At 47.6% G+C, this 21,762-nt stretch overlaps 1 protein-coding gene across 2 annotated transcripts in view; it reads left to right on the top strand.

Annotated features, from left to right (window-relative positions):
• The window catches only part of PEBP4 (phosphatidylethanolamine binding protein 4), a 199,839-nt gene that overhangs the window by 102,363 nt on the left and 75,714 nt on the right, over nt 1–21,762 (top strand). For both annotated transcript variants that reach the window (XM_084884468.1, XM_084884469.1), the window contains exon 4: nt 614–712. In XM_084884468.1, the coding sequence (XP_084740594.1) occupies nt 614–712 (99 nt within the window). The remainder of the gene's footprint in view (nt 1–613; nt 713–21,762) is intronic.

Genomic DNA, 21,762 nt, shown 5'->3' with positions numbered 1-21,762 from the left:
TCACTCCCTCTCACTCTACCCTATTTTATTAATCATAGTACTAATCAAACTTAACATTTCCTTGGGTTTTCTTTGTTTGTTTGGGTATGGTTTTGTTTTTGTTTTTCAAATATGTATATTTTACCTAGAATAAAAACTTCCTGAAAGTATGGACCATAGTATCTTGTTATTTGTTGGAATCCTAGTACCTGGAACAGTTCCTGACCCAGAGTAAGATCTCCTATATTTGCTGAATTAATAGATAAGCCGCTCCAACTACACTGTGAGCTTCTTGAGAGCAGAGCCCTGTTTTAGGTTCCTTTGTTTCCTCTGCAGGAAATCCCTAGCATAGGATTTCCAGGTGCTTAGCAAATATGCTTGTTTGACTTAGTCCATTTCATACAGGGAAATCCAACTTATTAAGCTATCTTCTTAGTGAACGTCCTTCCTCTGAGCACAAACATGAGGCACACGAGGAATGTCACGAGAAACAAGATGACGTAGGTAGGAAGCTATAGGGGTGGGTCAGCCATTATAGGTGAGAATAGAGCTAAAGGATGGTCTGCACCGGGTAGTTTTCCCATCGCTATTCTAGCCATAATGATGCATTTTTTTGTGTGTGAATATATTACAGAATTCAACCTACATGCTGGTGATGGTGGATCCAGATGCCCCTAGCAGGGCTTCGCCCCAAGCTCGGTACTGGAGACATTGGCTGGTGGCAGATATCAAAGTAAGTCAGCCAAGAGGCACTTTCTGATTCACTGGGGATTATGGCCGGAAAGTTGCTATCATTCTCTGCTGTTCTCGGTTCTCACTCATGAGGGTTGAGGACTCTGATGAGCAAAAACTTCTGCATCAGGCCACTCCCCAGCACCTACCTGTCAGGATCAGTGGTGCACAGGCAAGTGGGCAGTCAGAAGAACAGGGGGATGAACCCCAATTTGTAGCGTTTGCTGAATTCTATAGTGCAAATACTTCCACCATAGCCAATGCCAAGCTACTGAATAATTCCTGAAAATTTAATAATTGGCTCTGGCACCCCACTGCCAGGGGATGGGTTCGGGGCATTGGGGTGATTCTGTGCAGTCCAGGAGGTGGAATTGGTGGGGAGCATCTGGCAGGACCTCCTTCTGATAGGCAGACGTTTCCTTTCTTTGTGCAGAAACAAATGGCCTCCCCTCATCTTTGTCCCTTTGCTGTCATATTCATGAAGGAGCCTGCCTCACACTTTCTGGTGTAGGTCTGAGGAACTCAAATCTGGTAGATTGTCAATGGACATTATGTGGGGATGGGTGGAGGGAAGGTCAAGGTCCACAGCCTGAGACCCAAAAGGGCCTGGCTTGCGTGGGCTCTGTGACTGGCGGAAATTGTGGGCTGGCGGGCCCACATGACAGACAAGCTCACTGAGGAGCTTTTTAGAGCTTTTGGTATCTTGATATGCACTCTATAGTATGCATTTCTTTTCCAAACTCATTTGACCACTGAACCTTCTGTGCATGAGCACCTGGCAGTGCACTCTGGGCAAATCCACATTAGCTTCGAGCGTTCATACAGCTCTGCCCAGAAAGCCCACCAAAGACCATTGCATAGAGGGTACAAAGGCATCAACCCCGTAAGATGGTGGGAAAGACAAAGTTTGGATCCAGGCTTGACTGGTTCCCAACTCAATGACCATGGGCAAGTCACTTGGAAGCCCTCTGGGCGTTTTGTGTCCGTCATCCGAGGAGGTTGTCATGATGACCCAGTGAGAACATACGGCGTTGGAAAACACAAAGGCCACCACAGATATGAGGAGGTTGTGTTCTTCCTTCTAGAGCTATGGGGCAGAGGGGGTGTCCGTCTAAACTAGCTATTGGCATTCCTGAGCAAGGCAAGAGCTCTCATTGCCACTGGAATAGCGGGTGAGGGGGGAGTTACCCTGACAACCGACCCTGCCCAGTGACCACAGGCCCCTCCCAGGATGCTCAGGTGCTCCGCACTGCCCAGCCGAGCACCCTTCGGCCTGCTGAGGAGCCTTGGAAACACCAAAAGCATTCGAAGGAGCAGAGCTTGGGGAGACCTATTCCATCAGGGGAGGGAGGAGAGCTGAGGGCACAAAAGGAAGATACTGGATCTTGCCCCAATCTAGGCCATTGTCATTCTCTGAGCTTGGTGGTCATAGGGGCTGAAACTCTCAGAAAAGCTGTTACACCTCAGTTCACCATCCACACATGGCTGTCTCTAAGATGGTTCTATGGGGTGATTCTGAGGCCAGAAATCAGAAGCTGTTGGGGATGAAATAATGTCAGCACTAAGGCTGCCTCTCTCCTAAGCCTGAAGTCCCCCTGCCCATTACCTTCACCACGATATTCACTCAAGACAGTTCTCTCACACAGCCTGTGGTGCACACATAGGTTCTGCCTCAGTAGCCCAGCTCAGAAGCAGAGCAGGTGGTACCTGGCAGGTGGCAGCTGTCAGCAAGGCTGCTAAGCCGCAGAGCTTACCAAGGTCACCTGGCCAGGCACAGCCCTCTGTCTTCCCGCTCAGGCTGGAGAAGGCTTGGGTTTCGGCCGCATTTTCACCCCCTTTCCCCGATCCAAGGGGCCAGCAGGAAGGAGCAGCTCTCTGCTATATCCACTTAGCCTGCCCGCCAGCCCACAATTTCCGCCAGCCACAGAGCCCACGCAAGCCAGGCCCTTTTGGGTCTCAGGCTGTGGACCTTGGCCAAAGGAAGACAAGTGGTAATCACACACAGAGACGCTTCCTTTGTGTTGGTGTTAGCTGCTGCTGGGTGATCTCAAACATTTAGAGCACCTTCAGGTCAGCTTATCAAACACAGATTCCCGGGCGCCACTGCAGACAGGCAGAGAGGGCTCGGCAGCTTGAAGAAAGACAGAAGAGTTCCCTGTCAGAATGCCTGGGTCATTGTTCATATTGGCCATTTGTGGAGCAATTTTCAAATGAAAGGGACTTTGAAACGTCCTTTGGATCCTCATAATGATTTTGTGAACTGGGCATTATCCCCATTTTGGAGATGGGTTGTAGGGGTGGGTCTTCAATCTAGGACCCCACCTCCAAGCTGTACGCCCTTCCTGCTATGCCTCGTGGTTTGGGTCCACAGCACACCTCTTCTAGCAGCTCCACTGAGGCAGGGGCGTGCCACCGTGCCCTCTGCAAAGTGGGAAACTGATCTCTTTCCCCTTTCCCCCATCCCAGGGCCCTATTTCTGGTTATTTTTATGGGTAGATGAATCCAGGAACCCTCCCCAGAAGACGCCATCTTGGTAAATAAAGCACCTGACCAGCGTAGGGAACCCCATGAATGTACACCCTACATGCTGTCATTCCCCTCAGCGGTAAGCAGCCCAGCGATAAGGCAGCCATAAAGCACTGCACACGTGGAGTAGCAATGCTCTGTGAGCCATAGTGGCCACAGAGGCAAACTTGGTGGAGCCTTGGTGGGCCTGGATATTAGGGTCCAGGCCTAGTTGGGTGATGGACTGGGCCATGCCTGGGGCAGTCCCTGTGTAGGGTCTGTCTTTTCCGGTTGAAACCAGACAGCAACTAGTTCAATACAGGAAGCATCTACAACCCCCCTCCCCCCATCTCCACAGAGAGGCTGGCAGGGTCTATGACAGAGTAGTCCATGAGTAGAACTAAAAACTTGAGAGCAGTCCATGAGTAGGAACCATGCATTAGTGGTACACATTGCTCCTTTCACTCTGCAAAAAAAAAAAATGGATTGACCATTACCTACTGTGTTATCGTGTGTAAGAGCAAGGACCCTGGAGCCGGACCTCTGTCATTCCCATCTGAATCCACCCGTATCAACCATCTGATTGCAGGCGGCAAGTTGCTCAACCCGTGTCTCAGTCTGCTGGCTCGCCAAGTGGAGATACCAGCAGTCCCTGCCTCACCCTGTAGTTTGGAAGTTTAAATGAATTATTTTAAATCAAGTGCTTAGAACAGTATCCAGAATGCATAGTAAGCTCTACATACCTGTCTGCTGTGACCTTATCATTGGGCATGAAGTCAGGGGCTGTGCTAGCACTGGGGTTCCAGAGGCAAACAAGGGAGGGGGTGTCTCTGTTTTCCGAGGGCTTCTGTTCAGGGGAGGCAGGGGCAGGGGGCGGCAGCACGGAGTGGGACTGCGAGGGCACCCGGCTCACTCCGGGCAAACTCCCCACACCTGCGGGTGCCCATTAGCTCGGGGGCAGGACTAGATTTCCATCCCCCTCTTGGAAAATCTCTCCTTGAGCAAAAGAGATTTTCAGAGAGCACCGGCACACATAATACCTCTCTCTCCCCAGGGCCATGCCCTCAGCTTTTCCTTTAAGTTTTTCGGTTCTGATTCAATCTAATCATCTTCATGCTAAAGCCTAATTAAGATATCAATTAATTTGCATCATTCCTTTCATAAGAGACACTTATTGGTTCGTCTTCTATTTGTCTCTGAATATAGCGCTCAGACATGTTCATTAGACTTTTTATTGTTAACGGGAATACTGAGCACAGGAAGACAGTATATTAAGACTTTCCACAAAGAACATCCTGATTGGTAACAAAGAACACTGAGAACAATTAAAAAGGAAAGAGTACCTTTTTCCTTCCAGAAATGAAAATCCTCCTAAAAATCGTCAATGATTGGAAAATGTGTCCTGAATGTATTTTTTGTTATTGTTTTTTGTTTAAGAGAGTAAAGGACACGGCAAGTTCAAGGGTCCCTTTTGTTCAATGTCCTCAGCCTAAAGGCAACCGATTCTGGTTTAATTAAAACAGGGGTCTTCAAACTACGGCCCGCGGGCCACATGCAGCCCCCAGGGGAGTCTGATCCTGCCCGCCAGGTTTTTTGGGCAGTGAGCGCAGCCAAGGTGTTACAGTAGGGATTAGTAGTTCATATAGTCCGGCCCTCCAGCTCTCTGAGGGACCATGATCTGGCCCCCACTTTAAAAAGTTTGAGGACCCCTGAATTAAAAGGACCTCTCGGGTTTTATTATTCCATCTACAATTTTCTAGAGGGTTGGATTTTTCCACAATAAGAGGGGTTTTTTTTCTAAAGGTCCTCCACGTGTAAATAAAATCAATGGGAAACCCAATAAACAGGACCAGGGTCATAGCCTCTTGCTTTCCGGTGATGTGAACAAGACTCTTGTGTTTGGATTATCGCTCCCACTTCCTGAGAGATCTCAGGCAAGTTAGTTGACCTCTCTGAGACAGCTAGCTGCTTGTCTGCAAAACTGACACAAATCCCTGCTCCTCAAGACGGAGACAAGGAAAAAGGAAATTACATATGCAAAGAGGAGACGCCTCCCCTGAGACAGGCACTGTGGAAAGCAGCAAATTTATCCTCATTTCTAATCAATCAAGCAGTGGATATATATATATATATATATATATATATATATATATATATATATATATATATTCACATAACTGGATTTTCTATGTGCTCATAAGTAAGCTAATGATAATAAACAGAAGAAATAAACACACTTTATCAGGACCACGGGTTCGGACAAAGAGGTCAGGCCAAGGAAATAGAATTAATTCTTTAATTTCTGTATTTAGACCTGTATTATTCATTGCGCTGCTGATATTTGTGCCCTCGTCTGTGCATGCTCTGCCCTATACCGTGAAGGTCCACCTTGCAAGGTGTGGCTAATGCCCCCTCAGAGCATGTGGGTTTAGATCTATGGGCCTCACAAGTATTTGGCAATGGGGATAATGCAGAGGGGCCTTGGTTATAAACCAGACTTGTGCATGCCACCAGAGAGGGGGGCAAAGAGCCTGCACTTTTGGGTCAGACGACCCAGGGGAGGTTCCAGACTCTGCCATTCTCAGGTGGTAATCTCTGAGCCTCGGTTTCTTCACCATTGAAACAGGCATGATAATATCTATTTCCCAGGGTTCACTGAGATTAAGACTCCTGAACCAGATGGAATAGGAGCAGGACCTCAATAAATGTGATTCTCTCTGCCACAACTCAAACTGGGAAATCTGACCCCAGCAGCCACTTCCCTTAGGCCAGTGGTCGGCAAACTGTGGCTCGCGAGCCACATGCGGCTCTTTGGCCCCTTGAGTGTGGCTCTTCCACAAAATACCACGGCCTGGGCGAGTCCATTTTGAAGAAGTGGCATTAGGAGAAGTTCAGGTTGAGAACCGCTGCTGTAGAGCCTAAGACCATCGGAAAACACAGATATTTACATGACGATCCATAACAGTAGCAAAATTACAGTTATGAAGTAGCAAGGAAAATAATTTTATGGTTGGGGGTCACCACAACATGAGGAACTGTTTTAAAGGGTCGTGGCATTAGAAAGGTTGGGAACCACTGCTCTAGACAATGCCCCAACTCACAGACCAAGAGGGGGGGAACCCATTCTTTTGCCTTTGGATTCTAGATGGATTCGGCCCAGCCTGGAGGACCTGGCCTGACCCAGACTTATTTGGGGGATGGTCGTCGTTGGGAGAGAGGGATCTATCCCACAACTCAGCCTCTGGGAATTGCCCTGTGACCTCTGGATCAGGTCAGGACCCGCTGGAGGCATTCCAGACCATAGCCAGGGCAAGAGGCTGAGCTACAAGTGGCAGGCCTGCTGTGTGCTTCCCACGCCCACTGCTGTGCTTCACCCCAACATCTGCAGCTTTTCTTTCTTACACGACCCAGCAGCCCTCACCACCTCCTTATCACTCACCGTCCCCACCTTGCCGTCACTGTCCCACCCCCGGGATGCCTGAGGTCCCATTCAAAATAATTTAAATAAAATGTTGCTCCGAAGTGGGATATTATCTTTTGATGAATGTTTTTAAAGCCCTTTAGGTTTTCATGGCAATTTGCAGTGTAAAATTATTTGGAGATAAGAGCCAAATTAGCTCTCGTACGCTGAGGTCGCCGTGTCCTGTTATCCAGTGAGCGGTGTTTAAATATAATCAGCCCTTAGACTAATGCAGCATAATTGTTCATTTGAAATAGCTTTTTCTTTTTTTTTACTCCATTCAATGAGTCATTAAAATATTCAAGGGATAATGCAGTGAATTGGAAATGAATTTATCATATTATGCCATGCATACTGTAGTGCTTCAGGTAACTAAGGAGAAAGGCGAGAGGGAGAATAGGAATAGAATGTCTACAGGCAGGGAGGGGCCCGTACATACAGGAATATGGTAAACAAAGCTTTTTAGTTGGTTTATGGAAAGTATGTAGAGAAAGGCTGACCGTGAGGGGTGGAAAAAAAAAAAAGGAAAAATGCTGTTCTTTGAAGAGCCACTTGCTCTCTCTCTCTCTCTCTCTTTCTCTCTCTTTCTCTCTCTTTCCACTCTGAGATTCTGTGCTCTCCACTGTTAACTTATTTTTATCAAATATGTTTATATCAGAAAGTCGTTATGGAAACCAATTCTGCCATCCAGGAGAATTCCTGGAGCAGGCAAAAAATTCTCTCTCTCTCTCTCTCTCTCTCTCTCTCTCTCTCTCTCTCTCTCTCTCTCTCTCTCTCCACTCTGAAATTCTGTGCTCTCTGCTATTAACTTATTTTTATCAAATATGTTTATATCACAAAGTCGTTATGGAAACCAATTCTGCCATCCTGGAGAATTCCTAGATCAGGCAGAAAACTCTCTCTTTCTCTCCCTCTCACTCTTTCAGTCTCTCTGACACATACACACACACACACACACACACACACACACACACACACACACACCAAAAGGAACAGCATAATCTTGCTCACCCAGTTTTAAACTCATCTCTCGGGGACAGAGTGTGGCACCCTGGCTTCCCGCAGTGGGCAAAGCTGTAAAAACTGACAGGACTGAGACAACAGACCAAACCCACCCTCCCTAACATGAGGAACCTGGGCTCGTCGCTGTCCACGGGCCTCAGCCTCCACCCTGAGCTCATTCGCTTAGGAAGAGACGTAGGGGAGTGGGGGCAGCACCTTCGAAACAGTGACCTTTCCTCGATCCCAGGAAAGTTCCCTTAGTGCACACTGCCTGTACCACCCTGAAATATTGTCTTCTGTCCCGGCCACGCTATTCTGAGAAAGCTCAGGTGCGACATCAGGAAAGCAACCCAAACAGTGGGGCTCTGAGAAATCATACCAGGTGAGCAGGAGCGGAAAGAGTTAGGGAGGACACAAGACCTGCCTTCAAAGACGAGTTAAAGATTTCCTGAAAAGTCTGAAGAAATCAAGTTGGAAAACAGGCGATCCTGCTGTGCAACACTGGACAGAATGCGATCTAATGGGTGGCATTTACATGGAACTCAGTTTGGGCTGCATGTAAGAAAAAACTTTCGAAGAATTTGAACTGCCTAAGAGCGGAGCATACACTCTGCAGGGAAGCTTTTTATCACTGAAAGGACTTATTCCTGGATCACCCAGGAACTTTCCCCCTGCATAGAGGGCTAGATGTGCCCCTGGGCATCTACAAACAGTGTCTCTACCCACCATATTTCTTCTCCTGGCTAGAGATGCTCTTTTTACAACTTACCTATAAATATAAAAGCCTAAGCCACTGAATGACTGGTCAACTGGTTGCTTTGACACACACTGACCACCAAGGGGTAAGTGCTCAATGCAGGAACTGCCCCCTGGTGGTCAGTGCACTCCCACAGCCAGCCTCCCCGAGGCCAGCCTGGGCAAGACTGGGTGAGACGGCCCTGATTGGCCCCGATTGCTGGCCAGGCTGAGGGACCCCACCTGTGCACGAATTTGTGCACTGGGCCTCTAGTATCTATATAACATACTAAAAATAATAATTAAAGAATGGAGAATAAAAAGAGAAGGGAAAGAAAGAGGAAGAAAGAAAATAAATCATTCATACACTTAGCATGTGGCACTGTGCTTCCATGAATATCTCCTTTAATCTTCACAAAAGCCCAAAGAGGAAAGCAATATAAACAAGAAAATTAATACCTAGAGGGGCTAAGCGAGTGGCTGATTGGTATTTGAACCCAGAGCCTGCACTTATAATTGTGAATTTGGATCACCTCCCCAGAGAGTTCAGGTAGATTTCACCCCCATCCCAGGCCCAGTGCATGTGACAGCCTATGTCAGGGCCAGGGATGGCTCCTGGAGGCACTGGTGCTGGTGTGAGTGGTGTGCAGCGACAAGTTCCTGGCCCTTGACCCTCAGCCTCCATTCTTGGCCACACCCTCTTCAGCCACAGTGCAGCTCTGAACCTGGGCCTTGGAGTGCAACATGGACCCAGGCAGGAGACTCTCTGACTTGCTGTGAGAAAATTATATGCCTCCCTGAGTCTGTTCCCTCATCTGTAAAAGACATTAGCATCGACCTCACAGGGAAGTTGTGAGGACTCATGAGATGAATATGTAAAGCACTCAGCATCCAGCACATAGTATATACTAGAGTCGCCCTAAATCCCACTACCCCCGCCATCCCCCCTCTTTCTCCCTCCTCCCACCCCCCACCCCCACCCCCATGAAGCTTAGAAAATAGAGCTTTTATGGTAAGGAGCATATGTGGCCCCCTAGAGGCAGGACAGGGCCTGGCCAAGAGAGTGTAGTGCTCACGTGACCACCACACAAAAAACTTTGAGGGCAAAAGACATTTGGGAATAGGACTTAATAGGGAGGTGTTTTTTATTTCCATTGTACTCAGCACTGTGGCTATTAAAGAGTAACAATAGCCCGGCTGGTGTGCCTCAGTGGTTGAGCATCAACCTATGAACCAGAAGATTATGGTTCAATTCCCAGGTCAGGGCTCGATCCCCCATGGGGGACGTGTAGGAGGCAGCTGATCAATGATTCTCTCTCATTATTGATGTTTGTATTTCTCTCTCCCTCTCCCTTCCTCTCTGAAATCAATAAAAATATTCCTTAAAGTAATGATAGATGATAAATAGATAAATAGATAAAAGATAATTCAACAAATAAACTGTTAAGTGAATATAAAATATGTTTTCTCTGATCCCCAATTGGAAAGACAAAGTCAACAAATAGGAAATAAAGAGAGGAACTCATGGGGTATAAAGTCAACTCCAGCTGGCCTCTTTCAACTCAAATGGTGGAGGGAGTTCGGAGGATTCTACCCTCTGTGGCGATGCAACCCCTTCCTTCAAGGCTCAGTTCAAATGTCACCTCCACTGAAAAGCTCACCCTGATGCCCCCAAACTGAGTTAGTCAGTCACACCTGTGTTCCTACCACAGTCAGTCAAACCTTTATTAGCACCCTCATCACATGGGTTTGGTATTGGTTAAGTCTCTTTTCCACAATTAGAACGTGAGTTCCTGGAAAGCAGAGCAGCATCTTATTCTTATTCTATCCCCAGCACTTAGCACCGTGCCCAGGACATACTAGTAGAAGGCCCTCAGAAAATGTTGAGTCAGTGAATGAAGGCATAAAAGAATGAATGGATAAAAAAATGAAGGAAGGGATAGATAGATGGGTGGATGGATAGTGGTTGGGTAGGTGACTGGATGGACAGATGGGTGACATCACTCTGTGATGATTTTCTAGGGGAGATAGAAGTTGAGTGAAATTATGAGTAACCCTGACAAAGTCAATGGATATAAGAGACTGCATTTCAGAAGGTGAACAAAATAACTAAAAACTCAGACATTTGGGATAGAAAAATAAGCATAAACATAGAATGAAAAGCCAGCATGGCTGAGGTATTTAAGAACTTTTCACCTCTCTCTGGATGTTATTGCAAAAGGCTACTGACTGTTCCCCTCCTGTAATCTCACCCCCTACAAAAGTATCTTTCCTTCAAGGGGTGATTCTTCTAAAACCGAAATATGATCATGTTACTTCCCTAGGTGAAACCCTTCAGCGACTCCTCAGTGTCTCAGGACAGGGTTTTATCTGGTTAGCGTTTTATTCAAGGCCTTACCCCTGCCTCCCCCCTATCCCCACCCCAGCCCACTGGCTCTCCTGCTGCACTGCTCATGGCATCTCAAACTGCTGACTATCTCTGGCTTCTGTGGACCATTATTTGCTCTGTTCCTCTTCTAGGAAGCCCTTCTGTAATCTGCAAACACTTAGTTGCTTTACACGAACTAAGATTTCTAGATGAATTACATCTTCAAGGTCAGGCAAGAACGTAGATTTAAAATCACAAAGTCATTTACAGAAATAGAAGAGGAAAATGTGGGTTCCTGAATGTAGGTTCATGAGAGTAATATCAATCCACATCGAAATTCAATTAAATGTAATAAGCAGGTGGTCTGAGACTACACAGAAAACAGTGAACATCGGGAGTTGGCATAGGTTCACTAAAAACAAGTCACACCTGGCCACTCAGATTTCTTTGGTGATAAATGCACGGGTCCAGTGGACCAGGAAGAAGCTATAAGTATGCACAGTACATCTTGACTGACCAAGGCATTAGACCAAGTCGATCATGGTAACCTGGTGGGGAAGGGGGAGAAATATAGCTTCAATTACTGTTGTGTTAGGTGAGTTTGTGGCTTGTGAACAAACCATTCCTGAGGAATGCTGACTAATGATTTAGTGTCAACCTTAAGGGCAGTCCCTGGCGACGTGCCACAGAATCCTGTCCTAGGGCCCAGCTTGTTCAGGCTTTTAAAGATAGCATGTTCAACAAATTTGCTGGACATACAAGTTTCAAGAAACTACGATGGGTGGCACAAAACAGTTACTTTTAGCAAATTGGAAGGATGTGCCTGTACTGGGGGCGGAAAAATAAGTTTAATGGGGATTATTCTAAAGTTCTATATTTAGGTTCCAAATCAATTTCACAAGGACAGAATGAGAAAGATCTGGCATAGCAGGAGTTCATGAAACATCACAGGGGAAGATCTCGCAGGAGTTTTAGTTAATTTTTAAGCCAATTTTAAGCTAATAATAGAATGTCAAACCATAATGCAGGAGTTAAGAAAGTTAATATAATCTTAGATCAGATCGATGGAAGTGGAGGCTTTTAGATCACTGAAAACTATAGTTCCCTTTTTTCTGCATCGGTCATTCAGGATGTGTTAGCACATCCTTGGCAATAGTTTTATTCAAGCACTGTGGATTGAAAGTTGTTAATCCATTCCAGTGTGTAGCAAGGGAGCAGAGAAGTAAATCAATGACTACAGTACAGAGTAGGGAGTGTTAGGATAGAGTTAAAACCATGGTAGAAAAGAAGGTGGGCAAGGAAGGTCATCACAGAGGGTGACCTTGAGCAGGTAGGAGTCCACCAAGTGAACACGTGAGGAAAGGACATCTAGCAAAGGAACCAGCAGGAGCAAAGGTCCTGGGGTAGGAACAGATTGAGTATTTTCCAGGAACAGAAAGATAGCCGGTGCAGCTGGAACAGAGGGATCTGGGGGGAGTGCACAGGTGATGTGCTCAGTGAGGGCATCAGGGGAAGCTGACAGCATACTCTGTAGATCAGTGGTCACCAACCTTCCTCATGGACCACCAGTTGGCAACTGCTGCTGTAGATCACCTGGGAGACCATACCCAGACCAACTCAATCAGAATCTCTGGGAGTAGAGCCCAGACATGATTAATTTTGAGACTCTTCAAATGTGCATCTGGGTGAGGGGAGGGGAAATGGGAGATGCTATTCAATGTGTCAAGTTTCAGTAACACAAAATGATTAAGCTCTAGAGATCTACTGTACAACATCAATACTGTATTGTAAACTTAGAAATGTGTTAAGAGGGTTAAGTCTCATCTTAAGTGTTCTTACACAATCCTATATATAATAAAAGGCTAATATGCAAATTGTCCCCATGGGCAGGAGTTTGACCCACCCAGAGTTAGATGTGTGCTAACCACCATGGGACAACATAAAACATGGTGGGTGTTGGCGATGCAATGCTGGCATCGGGTGGCAGTGGAGGTGATGCCAGCCCCAATGTGCCCTGATGAGAGTGGGATGTGGCAGGATGGTGGAACAGGTGAGCGGGCGGTGCCAGGCCAAAGTGGGTAACCCCCGCCTGTTGCCCCACAGACCAGCCCTGATCACCAGCCAAGCCTAGGGACCCTACCCATGCACGAATTTCATGCACCGGGCCTCTAGTAAGTAAATAAAAAAAGAAGCAAAAACAATGTACAACTGGAATTGAGAACCACTGTTGTAGGGCCTTGTCTCCAGGCCTGGGCAAGGAGTTTGGCACATGAGCTATCAGAGGGCACTGAACAGGTGGGTGAAAACTGCCTTGTGTTTTTAAAAGATCACTCTGACTGCTGCTGAGGTGGCCACAAGAGGTCATTTTGCTCCTTTGGGAGGGGTGAGCGTGGCTGGCACCAAGGTGAGAGCAGTGGACTTGGCGAGGACAGCTTCGGGGTCTATTTCGAGATTGCCAACGGGCCCTGCCAATGAGTTAGAGATGGAGGGCGCAGGGTACTCCAGGGGTGACGTCTAGCTTTGGGGCCTGAGCAAATGAATGGCAGTGCCGCTCCTGAGACGGGCACACCAGAGGATGGGCTGGTCGGGGCAGGGAAGGAAATCTGAAGTTCTCTCAGACACGTTGCTCCTGAGATGCGCTTCTGCTCCCCTTTGGGTGTTTCAGGTGGGAGATCGAATGAGTCTGGCAGGCAGGAGAGACGCCTGGCACTGGGCTACACTGGGGGCATTTATCGCCTTGGGCTGAGGCCGGGTAAGGCCGTCTCCTGAGGAGTGGGCTGAGCTGTCTTTGGAGATATTCAAGAAGAAGCCATCTGCCAGGGACCAGGCAAAATGTTGGGTGTGATTGGCTCTAAGCGGCTTCCTCTAGCTCTCAGCTGCTTTGATTTTATTAATGAGCCTCACAGCCTGCTACGAGCAGGGTGCCATAGAGGGGAGAGGGAGGGGGCGGAGCGGAGGGCCTTGGGGGCCACAGGGAGTGTGCACAATGAGGCCATTAAGTAGATTGGGGTGATAACGACCAGCTCCAGGGGTCTATGGTTCCAAAATCCATCCTCTGGTCTGCAGTCCCCATCCTTTCTTTCTGCCAAAATGTTGTGCACACACCCTAGGCCCCCCCCACACATAGAACCAGCCCCCCGTTCCGGGCAGGTCCCCGCACACTTGCTCTCCAGCTGGCCGGAGAGTGATACTATTAGAGGGAGAGCCCGGAAGCTGCTCCCATGTATCTTAAAAGGGAAACCACTAGCCGGAGCTTCCTTATTAGCAACACCTGCCCGGGAACCAGCCTCCCCAGTGATTTGCAAACCTCAGGTGGGTGTTGCAAACCTCAGCTACAGAGCTGAGTGGCCTAGACTGGCCCAGTGAGCAGAGCCAGGGCCCAACGGCTCTGGTCCAGGAGAGAGTCGGCCTGCACAAAAAGGAGGACAAGCCCAGGACAAGAGGGGCGTTGGGGGTGGCCGGGTCCCTGCAGCCAGGCCAGGATGGCGGCAAGCCTGGAGTGGGGATGGAGTGCAGGATGGACGAAGGGTCAGGGTGCTTCCTGGCACTCTCCGCCAGCCTCAGCCCGGAAATGCAGGCAGAGTCAGTGTGGAGATTCAAGGCCACCGAGGGCAGAGGAAGCTGTCCCCTCTCCCTCCCACACCCCACCCCTGTCAGAGCAGTGGCTCTGCTGCTTCCTAGGGGTGAAGAGGAGGGAGCTGGTCCTGGGTTGGGAAGAATCTGGGACTCTGCGTGGGTGTGAGGAGGGGCCGAGGGCAGGGACTCCAGTGGGGTGGCAGGACAGCCGTCCTGTCGAGCCCTCAGCTAAGAATTAGATTTTTTTCTTTCAAAGAGGGTGGAAGTCACTGTTTTCTTGTCTCCGCTGATGAACAGATTCTGGGTGGCAAGAGTCACCATAGAAACAGGTGCTATCTTAAGCAAATGAGCCTTATTAACCTTAAGAGTGGTGGAGTTTTCACAAGATTGCACATGTAGGATAGGAGGGAGAGCGGGCTTCGGGGGGGAGGGCCGCAGTGGCTGGGAGCGATGCTGCGTGTCGATGTGTGTGTGGTGTGCATGTGTGTGTGTGGATGGGTGTCTGCGTGTGCTTTAGTAAAAGCGTCTCCCAGAGAGTAAACTCATATTCTGCCTTTTCCCTAAGAAATTCACACATTACCCCCCCAAAAAAAATCCCTCCGTTTCCTCGAGAGCTGGCCCCCAGGTGGCAGAGGCCGAGAGCCTGCCTCCCCCTAACGCTCCCCCACTGCCGTGCCCAGTCCCCCTCCACGGCCCGTCAGGACCAGGCGCTCCTGAGGCCCAGCTCCAGGAGGCAGGGCCCTCTGCCCTGGGGGGGGGGGACGGTGCGGTGAGGGGTGGGCACAGGACACTGACATCAGGGGGACCCGTGTCCATATGGCTGCTCTGGGATTCTCAGCCGGTGGCCTGCCTCAGTGAGCCCCAACCCATGAAAGGCAAACACAGCAAACACCTCCCAGGGCTGAGGCGATGACAGATGAAGTGTATGTTGATGGTGACAAGCCCCGGTCCTGGGCGTGGGGAGGGGGCTGTCCTCTCAGGCATAACTGTGATCTCACAGACTTTCCAGGCCCAGGCTGACCCTCCCCGGCAGCACCCGTCCACCCAGGCTCCCACGCGTACCTGCTGTGCAAGGTTCAGGGGGAGGTCCGAGTGATGTTAGGACACAGCCTACCCTCAGGGAGGTTACCATCATTGGGGGAGTGGGGGAGGAGGCTTTAAAACCCAGGAACATCACCCGGAAGTACTGAGCTGGGTAGACTAGAGCTATAGCAGCTCCCAGTGGGTGGGCAGGCAGGGGGTGGGCAGGTGTGGGGGACAGCAAGGGGGCGAGGGGCCACACAAGGGGTGGGCAGGGAGGGAGTGGGCAGGGAGGAAGTAGAAGGGGCAGGGGTGGGCGGGGCTTTGACGGCCAGTGGGATTGGGGTGGGCAGGGAGGAGATGTCCAAGAAAAGGGGGCACACTTTCATCTTCAGGGAAGCCCCCCGAATTCTGGGCTGTCCCCACGTGTGAAAGGTGACTAGGAAACGTGCTCTCCTGCAGGATCCAGGAGTCCTGCATGCCGGCTTCAGGAAGCAGGTCTGCTGCCCTCTGCAGCCCCGCCTTGGGCAGGACAGCAACCAACCAGGTCCAGCTCCAGTTCCAGGAAATGAAACGGAGCTGCCATCCGGGGGCGCTGAGGAATAGTCCCCGGCTCCCCGCCACGTGGATGGTGCAGCCTGAGGTGTCCTTCGCCCCAGAGAAGCAAGGTGGAGCCAGCCTGCCAGGGACTGTGCCCTGAAGGGCACCGCAGGGGGTCCTTGGTTCTCCTTTGCCAGCGCAGTAGGGTCCCCACACGCCTGAGCTGGGACGGGGTTGGCGGCATGGCTGAGGGACTGCCTGCCCCCTATTCCTAAATCTCCAGAGCTGGGAGGGCCCCAGATTTACGTGGTCCGGCTCCTCCATTCCACAGACGGAGAAGCTGAGGCCCAAACCATCTAAGCCGATCAGTGAGGGTGTGGGCCAGAACCGAGGTGTCCCTGCTCTCAGTCCCACTGCTCTTTCCTGTCTCTGCCCCAAGCTCCCACAGTGAGAGAAGCCACCACCTGGCACAGGCCCCTCAGGCCTGGGCAGTAACAAGTCCCCAGGGAAGGGGCAGGGACTGTGCACCCTGGGCTGCGCAGCCCCACCTCCTGTCCCTCAGATTGACAGCTGGCATTGTGTGAGTTTCATCGGGACCAGCCAAGAACTGCAATTTAGCGACTCTCAGGAAGTCCTCCCAACCCATCATCCCTGCCTCCCTAGTTCCTGTCCCCACTGGCTTTGGGGGTGCCTAAAACTCCTTCACAGCAGGGACGGGATCACATCCTGATTGCAGGGGAGGCTGAAAGTGCCTATGGGGGGAGGTCGTGGACTGACTTGAAGGAGCAGCAAACAATACGGGAACTGGGGCTGGAAAACAGCAGGCCAGTGGGCAGGGAAGGAAAGTCAGACATGGGGGAGACAGAGCAAGAGGGGAGTCAAAGGAGAGGAGGGGGGTCTGACGCTCGCTGTGTCTTCTCCCAAGGTGCATGCTCTTTCCTCTACACCAGTGGTCGGCAAACTGCGGCTCGCAAGCCACCATACGGCTCTTTGGCCCCTTGAGTTTTTAGCAAAGGCCAGCTTAGGAGTGCCCTAATTAAGTTAATAACAATGTTACCTATCTATATAGTTTAAGTTTAAAAAATTTGGCTCTCAAAAGAAATCTTAATCGTTGTACTGTTGATATTTGGCTCTGTTGACTAAAGAGTTTGCCAACCACTGCTGTACACCATAACACAATGGCTGTTTCCTTCCTAGTGTTTTGGTTGTGCCTAGAATTTAATTTATAGACGTGACTGAGTGATGACGCAGAGATCAATGCCATTCATTACTCACAGTTCCCAAGAGAAGGAAGGGCCATGCCACGCCCCGCCAGGCCACGCCCTGCAGGGCCACCTGGGGAAGCACCAGGGTGTTGGTCAGGAGATGGGAGGAGGAAGGTGCAAACTTAGCCCTGGGCCTTTGCTGTGGTTTCTGTGGGAAGGAATGGGTGAGGCAGGCAGGCAAGTTTGAGAGAGTTGAGGATTGGGCAGTTTGAATCAGGACAGCAGGCTCTGGGCTCTAGCAATGCTCTCTAGTTAGTTGTCTGGTAGCTGGCCCTGGGATGATTAGGGTAGGAGACATTGACTTGGTAGTAAAAGGTACCAGAGGTGGTGGTGGTGGTGGTGGTGGTGGTGTCTGAGCTTTGCATTGGTTGGTTTGCATAGGAAAGGCTTGCTTGCAATGAAGTTGTCTGCTCTCTAAGAATTAGCTAGCCCAGGGCACTCTCTCCAGGATTAGCAGGGCTCCAGGATGTCAAAGCATCTTAAACAGAAAATAAAGAGCATGATCAATATACCCAGAACCCTCTTTCCTCCAAAAGCTGCTCTTTTTTTTTTTTTTTTTTTTTTTTTTTTTTTTTTTTTAAGTTCTGCTTAAAACCCACCTTTTCCAGCCTGCCTTCCGGTGATCCCAGACCCCTCTCCTTCTCCAGCCTCCCACCTAGCACTCAGCCTGCGCCGCACAATTGAGCACCGGATTGCACACTGTCTGGTTTGTTAGTTGTCCCAGCGCACTTGCCCTAGTTTTTCAGCCCCTTGGGGAGACTCTGCTCCCCTGCCTCCTGCCCGGTGTACGCCCAGTCCTCTGGGTGACTGTTCTTCATGGCATCACCCTCCCTGCCCACCATCCCGGCCAGGCTGGTCACCCTCACCACCTGGCCTGTCACGTCTTCATCTCCTGGCCAGTCTGTCACAATCGTCCCACACAGACAACAAACAGCAAGGCTATCTTCTCCCCGCCTTCTGACTACCCAGGCCCTGCAGCAGTCTGCCAACGGCCTGCTCTCTCGACAGACAACCCACCACAGCCATGACTGGCTCCCACCTCCATAAGTCTTCTCTTACTGTCCCCTCCCCCAAAGTATCCTCTCCCTTCTTTTCTCCCAAATCAAAGCTTCCACCGCACCACCTTCAGAACCACACTGGAGTCCTGCCAGCTGGTTCCCTGGCTGAGGGGACATCCCCTGGTCCGTGGTGCCCTCCCAGGTAAAATGAGAGTTGGCCTGCCGGGTCCCTTAGGTCCCTTTTAGCTCTAACCATCTGGGGGGCTGACATTCTCTATAGACCTGTCGCTTGGTGTGTGGAAAGTGTGTCTTCTTAGGCAACATGTAGGCAAAGGATAGGTCTTTTATGCTTGCTGTGTCCTCTCCACAGAGCCAAGGCAGGGCACAGCCCAGAGAAGCCCCCTCGGCTCTTATTACAGACCAAACTGGCACGAGTTATGATAACAAGATATGATTTCATTCAACTCAACCTGAGTTCAGCTCTCTGCTGGGTATTGTGGGGGCTCTGAAAGGATAGGATTAAATTCCTGTCCTCAAGGAACTTAAAACTCGGTGGAGAAATTAGTTACACCTACACACACACACACACACACACACACACACACACACACACACGTGTTCCCTCATGTCTGCTGGGGACTGGTGCCAGGACCCCCGCAGATACCCAAATCTGTGGACGTTCAGCTCCCTTATGTAAAACTAGAGGCCTGATGCATGAAATTATTAAATAAGATAATTTTATTAAAGTACAATGGCTGTTCCCTTCCTAGTGTTTTGGTTGTACCTAGAATTTAATTTATAGATGTTTAATTTAATGACCTTTATCCAGAAGGTCATTTGGAGGGTTGTCTGGACGGTTGTTCTGCTCTTTGGCCGTTCAGTTGATTTGCATATTACTCTTTTATTATTATAGTTAGCACATTTTTTTCTATAGAACCCATGTGCATACTCTAGATTACCTATAATACCTAATGCAACATCAGTGCATGTAAATAGTTGTTATATTGTATTGTTTAGGGAATAATAACAAGAAAAAAGTCTGCTCATGTTCAGTGTAGATACAACCACCCCGTAGGCCTAACTACATAGCACATATCAACAACAATATAACTTTTTAAAAAATATTTTCCATCTGCCGGAACTGGTTTGGCTCAGTGGATAGAGCGTCAGCCTGAGGACTAAAGGGTCCCAGGTTCAATTCCAGTCAAGGGCATGTGCATTGGATGCGGGCCCATCCCCAGTGGGGGGTGTGCAGGAAGCAGCTGGTTGATGTTTCTCTCTCATCGATGTTTCTGGCTCTCTATTCCTCTCCCTTCCTCTCTGTAAAAAATCAATAAAATATTTTTTAAAAAAATATTTTCTATCAGCAGCTGGTTGAATCCAAGGATGCAGAGACCCAACTATATATATTCTACTTTAGAACCGCCGAGGGAACTGAATGAATCTACATATAGGTTAAAGGGAAAACTTGAGTGGCTGCTTTTAATCCTTACTTTGGATTTGTTAACATTCGACTCTAAGTATCAGACACTATGCCAGTTTACCATATCATGGGCACTATACTAGGATATGGCCAATGCTCTTCCCATGTTAAATATCCCCACTTCAAATTTTAAATTCTAAATCCCCAATTTTAAACATTGTCCTCATAACCATAGAACTACTTGGAAATGATCACATTTCAGCATACAAACTGCACCTCTTAAAATGTCTTTGACACTTGGAAAGCACACAAAAACTTATCCACGTGGGTGTTGATTTTTGGTTCAGAAAATGTGATAAATCCATCTATATTTTATACTATTAAACAGTATAAAATACTGATAAATAAACTACCCAATAAATGTGAAGAATTTCAATTAAAAACCCTTATAGAGAGTATGAAAAACTTTAATACATAAAATTTTATTTAATACATAAATATGTATAATATTTTATATATATTTGTATATTCATTAAATATATATTTTATATACAACTGTTATATAATACATATACATAAAATTACATATACATAATATATAATTAATATACAAACATATAACACATAAAGTCTTTCTTTAATATATAAATGAATATTTCCCAAATCAATTTTCAAATATGCTCCTAGTTAATAAGAGATTTTTATTGGAACTAGTCAAAATATTTTGTGTTGTAACTTAAGGTTACTTCGAGATATTAGTACATATTCTAAAACTACAGTTATTAAAAAGTATGGTACTGGTGAGAGAATACACAGACATACCATTAAAGCAAAAGAGAATGATTAATATACTCTGCAGCTGATAAAGAAGTCATTTCAAAACTGGTTTGGGGATCATTGGCTAATCATTTGGAGGCAAACAATAATGTTGAAGCTCTTTTTCACACTATAATCAAAATAAATTCTAAATGAATTAATTATTTTAATCCTAAAATTAGACCTTAAAGCTCTGGCTGGTGTGGCCCAATTGGTTGAAGCATCATTCCATATCCCAAAAGGTGGTGGGTTCGATTCCTACTCAGGGCACATACCCAGGTTGCAAGTTCAATCCCTGGTTGAGGAATGAGAAGGAGGCACCAATTGATGTTTTTCTCTCACATCGATGTTTCTTTCTCTCTGTGTGTTTCTCTCTCTCTCTCTCTTTCCCTCCTCCCCTCCCTTCCTCTCTATAAAATCAATAGTATACCTTTGAGTGAGAATTTTTTTTTCAAATTGGACCATAAAGGAACCAAAGAAAATATACATTAGTATATATTGCTCTGATCTCAAGATAGAAAGATATTTAAACACATATTTGCAAAGAGGTTAAGTAAAGAAAATCAAAATTTTGAAGGGAAATGTGATATATAGGAGAAAGAATTACTGTCCTTAACATATAAGGCACTTGCAAATCAATAAGATAATAATTTTAGGTAACTCATGGGGCTATGGGAAGGATTAAAGAAATAAAGCAGTATACAAAATGCTTAGGGCAATGCTTGACATAAATGTTGGCTGTTGTTTATTTTTTAATGAATAGAAAAATGGGCAAAGGACATAAATAGAAAATTCTTTAAAAAGAAATACAACATAAACATGTAAAAAATGAAAATCTACACTGGTACCTAGAAATGCAAATGAAAACAAGAAAGCACCACACCTATTGTGGCCATTAAATTGACAATATTTGGTTTTGTTTCTTAAAACAATAATAGCAGCATTCGGTGTCCTCTCCTATAATGCTAATGGGAGTGTAAATTATTAAAAACCCTTTTGCAGGTTATTTGGTAGTATGAATCAACCATCAAATGCCTTCACATGTATATAGCCTTTGACCCAACAATCTCCTGCTAGAGACTGATGCTAAGGAAATTATAATGGACGTGATCAGCAACTTATTCACAATGCTATCCATCTCAGTGTTGCTTATGATAGTGAAAAATTAGAACAGACCATTTTTCCAATAAGATATGATTGGAATATGATCTATGGAATATTATGCAGCCATTAAAGTGACTAGAGATGAATATGTAAGGCCAACAATAGATATTCGTGCCATATTGTTATGAGAAAAGAAAAACAAATTAAAAATAATTATGTAGAGTACAACCTATATTTGT

This window comes from Pipistrellus hanaki (genome assembly GCF_964339955.1).
Source record: "Pipistrellus hanaki genome assembly, chromosome: 5".
NCBI classification, from domain to species: Eukaryota; Metazoa; Chordata; class Mammalia; order Chiroptera; family Vespertilionidae; genus Pipistrellus; species Pipistrellus hanaki.
Note: the sequence above shows the minus strand (reverse complement) of the source record. Positions and strands in the feature narration are given on the sequence as shown.